This window comes from Penaeus chinensis, chromosome 38, assembly GCF_019202785.1.
Source record: "Penaeus chinensis breed Huanghai No. 1 chromosome 38, ASM1920278v2, whole genome shotgun sequence".
Taxonomy (NCBI): domain Eukaryota; kingdom Metazoa; phylum Arthropoda; class Malacostraca; order Decapoda; family Penaeidae; genus Penaeus; species Penaeus chinensis.
This window is the reverse complement of record NC_061856.1, coordinates 16,065,488-16,075,660: the sequence shown is the minus strand read 5'-3', so window position 1 is coordinate 16,075,660 and position 10,173 is coordinate 16,065,488. Positions and strand designations below refer to the sequence as shown.

The 10,173-nt window shown below is 38.4% G+C and overlaps 1 protein-coding gene across 1 annotated transcript in view; it reads right to left on the bottom strand.

Moving 5' to 3' along the window:
* Nucleotides 1–4,315: 4,315 nt before the first annotated feature.
* LOC125046068 (phenoloxidase-activating factor 3-like) overlaps nt 4,316–10,173 on the bottom strand; it is a 6,315-nt gene continuing 457 nt past the window's right edge. Inside the window, exons 2-9 of the mRNA XM_047643690.1 lie at nt 8,997–9,105; nt 8,137–8,276; nt 7,520–7,850; nt 7,077–7,197; nt 6,526–6,725; nt 6,124–6,323; nt 5,519–5,614; nt 4,316–4,889 (exon numbers count right to left, since the gene is read on the bottom strand). Coding sequence (XP_047499646.1) covers nt 4,779–4,889; nt 5,519–5,614; nt 6,124–6,323; nt 6,526–6,725; nt 7,077–7,197; nt 7,520–7,850; nt 8,137–8,276; nt 8,997–9,099 — 1,302 coding nt within the window. The 5' untranslated portion in view covers nt 9,100–9,105 and the 3' untranslated portion in view covers nt 4,316–4,778. The remainder of the gene's footprint in view (nt 4,890–5,518; nt 5,615–6,123; nt 6,324–6,525; nt 6,726–7,076; nt 7,198–7,519; nt 7,851–8,136; nt 8,277–8,996; nt 9,106–10,173) is intronic.

Sequence of the window (10,173 nt, the reverse complement as noted above, 5' to 3'; positions counted from 1 at the left end):
TTTCAGCCAGGGACAGATGTATGGAACGATATTGTTTAAAAGGTGCCTTATATTTTTTGTATAAAACACTAATAGTTTTAGAATGAAATATCCTATGCGTATAAACGGTATATAACATTATGAATGCGTGTTGGGGGAGGCACCGAGGGATGTTTGTGTCCCGCACGCGGCCAGATGCTCCGACAGAAAATGTGACGGAAGGCGTCTTAACGAGAAAGAGGTTGTAAGGATCACATGCCACCAGGTGTGAAGGGAAGACCACTGTCATAAGTCAACGAAACGAAAGAAGGTCTATAGTGGGTAATGAAAGGAGTCTTGGCTTGTGGGTTTATTAAGGAATGTATATGTGACACCCCAAGAGTCCCCCGTCTCCCCAGGGTCGAGGACGTGGCAAGCTTAGACCCTGTGTGGTTTCGTTTGTCTGCTGTCTCTGACTCTGTTTGGCAAGACGAGACGTCTTTTTTGCGACGGCTTCCTTCGAGGACAGGTGCTGGCTTCCGCCCGCTGGAGTGTCGGATTCATTCGGACGTGGCAGCGCTTGCTTAAAGGTATTGACCTTGGGCCAACTAGGCTTGGGAGTGGAAGGTGTGCAAAGCAGCTACTGCCTACGCCTTCCAATAGGAAAGCGTAGCCTTTGTTTCAGCCAGGGACAGATGTATGGAACGATATTGTTTAAAAGGTGCCTTTATATTTTTTGTATAAAACACTTAGAAAATAATGATACTGTATGCCTTCAGGAAAATAGCTTACAGTACAAACATCAACTTTCCTCATTGCTTTATCAAATACCCATTCAGGTTTTGCATGCTCTCCTATATACCACAGGGATCAGCTCTTTAAGGAAAACCATACGAGCAGAGTTGCCTTGTATTTTTGCTAACAAATGTCTCGCTTCAAATAATAGCATATCGAGACACAGGATGATAGACTATTATGTACTGGTATCATCTTCGGCACTAGTTGTATTCTTCTTATTAACTGCTTCCTGATGACGGTGCAAAAAGTATTATGTATGTATCCTATCCAGCTAAAATCCACGTTTTAGTGAATTAATATGGCAATGACTTTGTGACATCTCTAAGTGATGTCAAATGCTCACCCTGGTGCACTATTTGGAGGCTGAGTTGTTTCTACAATATTCACTCTTCCTTATACAGGGGCTATAGCAGTTTTGCAGAGAGCATTGCCACAGTGCGGGAGAAGTGAGGGGCCGATTCCGGATAAACCTTACACGTGGTTGAGTGATGCCACAAGGGACACACCAGGTGGTTGGATCACGTGGTGAAATCACATGCTTACTTCATGCATCACTAGGCCTCTGACACTTCCTCTCCCTCCAGTGTCTCTCCCAAGGGTAAGAAGTAGACGTGTTATCCTACCCGCAGTCTTTCCTTCTTTCACGAATCAGAAAAAGTGAGACATGCAGCTAAATGTAACTATAATTTTATACCACACAGGGGGAACATACGAATATAAACCTAACAAATTTTAGCCTGTGTCTTGAGAGTGCTGCAGGCACCGGGGTACATAGCGCCCGCACGTGATGGCGCCCAACATGAACACGTTCCCGGATGGAGTGATCACGTGACGGACCTCCATAGAAGGTTCATAGAGGTCGATCTCTCTTGATTGGACTCTGAGAGGGTTGAGAGTGGCCTCCTCCAGTCGAGTGTGCTCTCTTAGGCTGCAATTTATCTACCTGACCACAATTTATCTACTAGGCCACAATTTATCTACCACGATGCAATTTCGCCGCTACGGTAAGCACAGAGTGTCAGACAACTCAATGAGACAGCCGTAAAAAGCGGACACAGGCCGGGCCATATCCAGAAGGCCCGGGCGAAGCTAGAACTTCGCAAACCATAAAGAAGAAGATGCAATTTATTTTTAGGCCACATCTACTAGGCGCCAATTTATTTGCCAGGCTATAATTTATCTACCAGGCTACATTTTTTTAAGGTCCCGTATGTGGCGCATATAACTTTTCAAGAACGTATGGCAAAGTTACATGACACAGTTGGAGTTTCTTTCACTCTAATTAATAGCATATGACTGGAAAATAAAGTTGAAAATAATTGGATGGATGGATGAATGAAAGAGTGAATGGATGGGTGAATGGATAGATGGATGGAAGGGTGGATGAGTGGATAGGTGGATGAATTAATTACTTGATAATACATAAATTGATAAATATATAGATGAATAGGTAGACAGGTAGGTAGGTAGATCGATAGATAGATAGATGACAAATGAAAAATATATACATTCATAAACAAAGTAATGATAAATAAATAAACACATAGAGAAAAATTAGTAGATATATAGATGAAGAAACAAAGGAATATATCAACTGATGAATAAATGAATTGGTAAATAAACAAATAGATAAATAAAAGACATTAATAAATGAAAGCATGATTGCGCTATATGCACATAGGTCAGACATCATGAACTACCGAAAAACACCATTTTGCCAAAGGTTGTGATGCTCTCGTAAAATAATAATAATAATAATAATAATAATAATAATAATAACAATAATAATAATAATAATAATAATAATAATAATAGTAATAATAATAATAATAATAATAATAATAATAATAATAATAATAATAATAATATATAAATAAATAAATAAACCACATTGCAAACAGATGCAGTCACAGTGCGCATCGCATTTACTACTTTGCTTCATATTTCCAAACAAACGCGTCCTTTCCTCAGTTATTCAAAAAAAAAAAAAAAAAAAAAAAAAAAAAAAAAATCGGCACACCTGTTCATAATTCACACCGAGCGTCAGAATTACAAAGTGACACACCTATGAAATATAGATATAAAGGGACTTCCCGTCATTTCTCAATCCTTTTCCGGCAAGTCGAGCGTTTTTTTTAAGGACTGTGACGTCATGGATAGTAAACCAGTCAAGCCGTTCAGCCGTCTCGGTGCATTTCCGCTTTTCATGAAACAGGAAATTCAAATCTTGTGATAATTTTCTCAGAATATGACAGATATTAGGAACTGAAATTGCTTTAATTGAAATGTTGTATATTGTACTGGCAGTAGACCAATGGGGTGACGAATTAGAATTGTTCTTAATAATTGTTATTATTACTATAATTGCTATCAATGTTAAACGTAACAACACATATAGTCTGCGTGTGTGTGTGTGTGTGTGTGTGTGTGTGTGTGTGTGTGTGTGTGTGTGTGTGTGTGTGTGTGTGTGTGTGTGTGTGTGTGTGTGTGTGTGTGTGTGTGTGTGTGTGTGTGTGCATACATAAGTCACTTAGATAGTACATATACTGTGCAACAACAAACAGTCTGAAGATACTGATACACGAATAACACGAATTCAACTCGTAGACAGCGAGAGGGAAGGAAAGAAGGGAAGTTAGACAGAATGACACAGAAGATGAGAAAGAGCAGGGTGCCCGACATACGGATTATCGGAGACACAGACAGATAAATAGGTGTGTGTGTATATATAAGGGGATGGACAGAGCTAGGTGCATAGATGAATAGATAGAGACATGTGGTTAGACAGACAGACAAATAGACAGGTAGATAGATAAATATAAAGAGAGACATACAGAAAAATAATTAGGTAGTTAAATTGATATATATAAGGAGATAGACAGGGATAGATGGATAGATAGACAGATAGGTTAGATAGACAGACACGTAGACAGGTAGATAGACAGATAGAAGGTTAGATGGATAGAAAAATAGACAGGTATATAGATAGTTATAAATAGAGACAGACAGACAAACAGAGACAGAGAAAAGTATAGAAACAGAGGATAGACAGGGAGAAAGAGAGAGAGATAAGTAATCAGATCTAGATATTTTCAGAAATGACTGATAAAGGAAAATAAACTTTAAAAGAGAGTCGATTGACGTCATGCTAACCAGGAAGCAACTGTCCTCAGCAAGTTGCAAATGCAAATAAAACCTTCAGAAGTCACACCATTAATATTTATTAAAAAACAGCAACATACAGACGCAATATCTGCAGAAGAAATTGGTATTTATAATAACATCATTTTCGGAATCCCTTTAAAACATTCGTACAACTGTTCAAGTTAACGCGTGAACAATGAGTGGTGAAGAATGAACACTAGAAAAAAGAAATCCGAGATGGACATATTCTCCAAAATGTTCAAAGCGGATATTAAAGCACATAGATCGGAACACAATAGCATGTTAAGTATGTACAGTAATTTCGTCTGTACCTCAGGCTACTGTAGTTATATGAAATGTAGTACAAAAAGTGTTTTATAAGTAGGGACTAGGGAATGGTAGAATAAAAAATGCATTGATACTGTGTAATATTTTATTTCATTTGTACATATCTTCATTTATGGCGAGACTGAAGAGCATGAAGATTTTTTTGGGCCAAGTTAAAGTTAGTTATGATCTGACTAGTATGAAATGCAAGCGAGGCTACTTTACTTACAATAAGATAGTCGTTTAAATAATATTTAATGTAACATGTAAGCGAAATCAGTATGAATATATGCAAGTGATAATAAATAATGAATTAAATTCACTAAGTATATGAGAATAAATAAATAAATAATTTAATACACAATATGAAAATATATATATCATATACGTCATAGGCCATGTATAGAAGCAATATATACTTCTGCAGAATCACATTAGTTAATGTAATAGAATATAGTAAAGAAAAATATATCAAGACATTTCTTTTCCAACACCTTGTTGTATTTTGAATCCAACTCCATGCAAGGACTCGAATGAAATCCTGAAGGAGTTTAAGGCTTCAGATTCTGCAAGATCCATTTCCTGTACGATGCTACGTTGGTGTAAATTGAAGCAACTCCTTCTGTCCCGCAGTTCTTGTAGCCGTAGGAGATGATACCAAGCTGTAGGGAGGTACTTATTTGTTATAGTGATTCTGTACTGATATCAAAGGATTTTCTGTTGATAACATTGAGATATTAAAAAAAAAGTTTTGAGCAAATTATATAACAATTAAATTCGCTGTATTATTAATGGTATTAATAACACCATTAATAATGTGGTATTATTAATTTAGAAAAGAGAGAATACATATGTGTGTATATGTGTGTGTGTGTGTGTGTGTGTGTGCGTGTGTGTGTGTGTGTGCGTGTGTGTGTGTGTGTGTGTGTGTGTGTGTGTGTGTGTGTGTGTGTGTGTGTGTGTGTGTGTGTGTGTGTGTGTGTGTGTGTGTGTGCGTGTGTGTGTCGTGTGTGTGTGTGTGTGTGTGTGTGTGTGTGTGTGTGTGTGTGTGTGTGTGTGTGTGTGTGTGTGTGTGTGTGTGTGTGTGTGTGTGTGTGTGTGTGCGTGTGTGTGTGCATAAATATATATATATATACACACACACACATACATGCGTGTGTGTATTATGTAATATATATATACATATATATACATATATACATCATTTTTTTACTTTTCTTTTATCAATCTAATGTTATTTTAATCCAACCCCGTTTTTCGCCCGCCATGTCTTTGCGCAGCAGAGCCTCACCTGAACGTGCGGTGCCCCTGGGTACTTGGCCTGGAAGAGAGGCCCTCCGGAGTCCCCGCTGCAGGAGTCCTTGAAGTCGACCCCTCCGAAGCACAGCTGAGGGCGGGTTGTGTTCTTATTAACATTTTGTTTATTCATTTTTTATCACTAATGACATATTTGCTTTTGTTGTTGCCATTATTATTATCATTATCATATTATCAGTTCCGATTGTTATCTTGTTTATATTGATCTATTTTTTTCTGCTCTTAACCAGTTTTCTTGATACCATTATAATTATCATCGTCATTTTCATCATGATCATGTTACACATAATCTTGAATGAATGCCTCATTCAAGATTTACCTGATACCTTGTTTAAATGAATGAATGAATAAATGAATTAATGAATGGCTAAACAAATAATGAATAGATAAATAAATGAATAAAACATCACTTCCAAGCACATCACAGTAGTAAGATAGATACAGATAGATAGAATGACTAAGTAAAACAAAAATTCACCTGTTCCTTCGACATAATGCTGTAGTTAGACAGATAAATAAATAAATAAATAAATAGACAGATAGATAGATAGATAAACTGAGTGAGAAACACCATCTCACCTGCTCCTTCAACAGCACATTGCGGTAGTTCTTCCTGCACACTTTCAGAGGAACGTGAGGAACGGTGGCTGTGAGAAGCCTGCCCAGACTATAACCCGACTTGGTCACGCCCCAGCCTGCTATGATGGCCCCGCGACCTCCTACGAACTTCTCCGGATCCGTGTCCTCAGTCGGGAGACATATAGGCTGCACGAAAGGAGCTGTTGGAAAGGTAGGAGAGGGATTTAGAGAATGTTAATTGAGGTTGAAGTGTGTGTGTGTGGGAGAGTCGAAAGGATGGAGAGGCAAAGACAGACAAATGATCAGAGACACACAAGCAACATACATAATAACAAAAAAAAAAAAACATACCAAACCCTTTGAAAAAACAATATCATTATAAAAACTACTTAAGGAACTCACTCTCAAAATCCACGTCTCTATCCAACCTCAGCAACGCAATATCATCACTTTCAGGTGCTCTTTGGTTGAAAGTGGGATGAACAACCATTTCCTCGATGCCGAATGTCTGTGGGGGAAGTGTGCACATTTCCCCCCTACTTCCCGCTCTCCTGCAGTCCTTTTCCGCCCTCAGGTCATGTTCTCCGAGCCGCACTTTGCTCCTGTAGGTGAACAAGGATCGTCACTAGGGAAAAAATATCTTGATCCACTTTGAGGTTTGGAAAGAAAATATTGAGCCGTCACAAGATTTAGGGAGAAAATATCCGCTACAAGGTTTAGGGAGAAAATTATGATCTTCTACAAGATTTTGGGGGAAAAATTGATCCGTCAAAAAGTTTAGGAAGAAAATCATGACCGGCCACAAGATATATGGAAAAAAATCGTGATATTTCACCTATAACGGGTTAAATTTCCCAAATGAAGTTACAATGTAAAGAAGCTTTTACCTTTCTTGTTTCTGTGCCCAGATTTGTTTATATCATCATGCACGTATCAACAATATAGAGCCTTACAGGGTGTGTTTTTCGTTATAACTGGGCATCGTGCAGTGGGCAGCCGTGAGGACATAGCGTTTGTTAATAAGCGAACCGCCACAACCCCACTTCACGTCGTCTTTTGGGTCGCTTCCGGGACCTGAAAGGGGGGGGGGTGCATGTTTTAATGATGATTGTGATAATGATTAAAGTAAAATGGTGAGGATGAGGATGATAATGATACTACAATAACGATAAAAATAACAATAGTATCTAATAATAATGATAATAAGGGTAATAACAATAACAATAATGATAATAGCAGTGATAATAATCATAAAAAAAAATGATAAAAGGAAAATAATAATTGCGAATAAGATTATTTCACAAGAGAAAAATAACACCATAACGCAGAATGCAGCGACACCGCACTATGCAGCATCGAGGGAGAGACAAGGGCACTCAAACGCGAAGAGCCTCACCCTCGAACCCCAGTACAGCCATCCAGGGAAAGGCACCGAACCGAGCCTTCTTCCCCCCTGAGATTCTGAGTCCCAGAGGTGAGTACCCGCAGTGTTCGGGAAGTAGGTCCAACCCCTTCTCTTCAGCAGGCAGCGACCGGCCAGGAAAGAGGACGGGAGGTCGGCTCGTCGGCGTAGTGATTTCCGGGGCAGGGGGCGTGGTGACTTCCGGGGCGGGGGGCGTGGTGACATCCGGGACAGGGGGCGTGGTTTGTGGGTGCGTTGACGGAGGGGAGGTGGGTGAAGGTGGCTTATCTTCGGGGGTTAAGGGGATGGGGTTTCTACAGCATACCTAATAAGGGGAGAAAATAATATTGATGGGGGTCAGAAGCTGGGTACGGAGACACTGCGCGTGCTTGTTCATAGTTTTACTGCTCATGTTTTGTTTGGTTTCTGCGTATATATATAAGTGAGTATGTGTGTATCTCCGTGTCTCTATGTATAGTGTTCTTGTCTTTACCGTGTGATTCCTGTGTATATATGTATCTATATCTATGTATGTATATCCCTAACTGAATGTCCATATGCACGTTTGGTGTAGACGACTCTCTACTTAACTTCTGCAGTAGTGCGCTTACCTTAGGTATCCTCTCAGCAAAGCCACATGTTGACTGTTGCAGTTTTTTAATTCCTGAAGGCGTCGGGTTCTCCAAGACCGAGAGCAGGTCAGGGCAGGACGTCAGGATAGTGCATTTTGATCCAGGAAGACAACGGTTGGCTGGAAAGAAATGGTGCATTTCAGTTTTGAGTGTTGTTTGTGTGTGTGCCCGTTTGTGTCTATGGGTGAATGGATGTTATATGTATGCATGTATTATGTATGTATGTATATCTACGCTATGTTGTGTGTGTGTGTGTGTGTGTGTGTGTGTGTGTGTGTGTGTGTGTGTGTGTGTGTGTGTGTGTGTGTGTGTGTGTGTGTGTGTGTGTGGGTGTGTTTGAGAGAGAGAGAGAGAGAGAGAGAGAGAGAGAGAGAGAGAGAGAGAGAGAGAGAGAGAGAGAGAAAGTGAGTGAGTGAGTGAATGAGCGTGTGCGTGTGTGTTTGTATGTTAGTTTCTCAGTGTATGTATGCATGTATATATGCATTTGTGCGTGTATATATGTTTGTATGTGCACTATATATTTATATATATATATTCATGTATGCAAGAACAATCAGCATATATCGGAAACTAATCAGACTAAACAGACGGTAAATAATGCCCCTCCATTTCACTTAAGGAATCCCACAAAAGTCCCCCCCACACCCAAAGAAAACACATGACAAGCAAAAACACAAACAATAGCAAAAACACGCAGATTCTATAAACGATGTCAGAGGAACTCGTCAGAACTTGAAGTTTCGCAAAAGCCTTCCTCGGTGTCACCGGTAAACAATCATGACCTGGGCACGGATGGCCACTCAACAACTTGTTTGCGTGGAGGTTTCAACACAACTAACCTTGTCTGGAGGTCCTCGGGGCGGCGTCCACGCGGAGGGAAAACAGGAGCCAGAGTTGAAGTACAAGGAACCCCTTTGAAAAGAATCGAACGCCTTTTACCATATCCTTCTGTGGAGTGGAGAGAGGGTGGAGTATAAGTTATCTGCTTTGCAAAGAATCGAAACCCTTTTTTTTAACCAAATCCGTTCGTGAAGAGGCAATCACATCGACCATACGCATCTGGTTTAAATACGTCAGTACGTATGGGAGCACAGAGCGAACGAGTGGTGCAAGTGGATGATTATAGAGTTCTGGAGGTTCATCCAACTAGCAGCAGCCAACGCACGTGTTTTCCGCATGTTTTGAATGTGATTCACACCGGTAACGGCCTGTGTCACATCACCCCTCAATCTCTGGCTCAGATACGGCTAAAGGTGTTGCTTAATTTTGCATTTATTCTCGTCTCCTGCACTTTGCCCTCATTTTTTTGAAGATGATGATGGTGATTAAATGATGATAATAGTAAAAGTAATATAGTTGTTTAATAGTAATGATGGTGATTATAAAGATAATGATGATGATAATGAGAATAGTAATAAAAGTATGGTGATGATGATAATGGAATGATAATGATGATGATATTTATAGTAATGATAATGATATAATTATAATAATAAAAATAATGAGAAAATATAATGATACTAGTAATGATGATGGCATACTACTAACAACAATAATGATGGTAATAATAATAATGGCAGTAACCATAATAATAACCATCATAATGATATTACTACTGCTATTGCTGCTGATGATAACAACAAAAACAAGAACAATAACAAAAAAATAATGATAGTAGTAGTAATAGTAGTAACAGTAATGGTAATAACAACAATCATAGTAATAGTAATAATCATAATGATAATCATTGTAATAATAATAAAAAATGTAATGATATAAATAATGATAATGGTAATAATAATAAAGAAAATAATAATAGCAACAAAAACATAATAATTATCGTTATATAATAAGAATATGATAATCGTGATAATTGTTATGATAATAATAATGATTATGATAATAATAATAATATTAATAATAAAATGAATAAATAAAAGATAATAATTAATGAATAACCAAATGAATAGACATTTAAACATTAATAAAAATATTAAATAAATTAATTAATAAGCA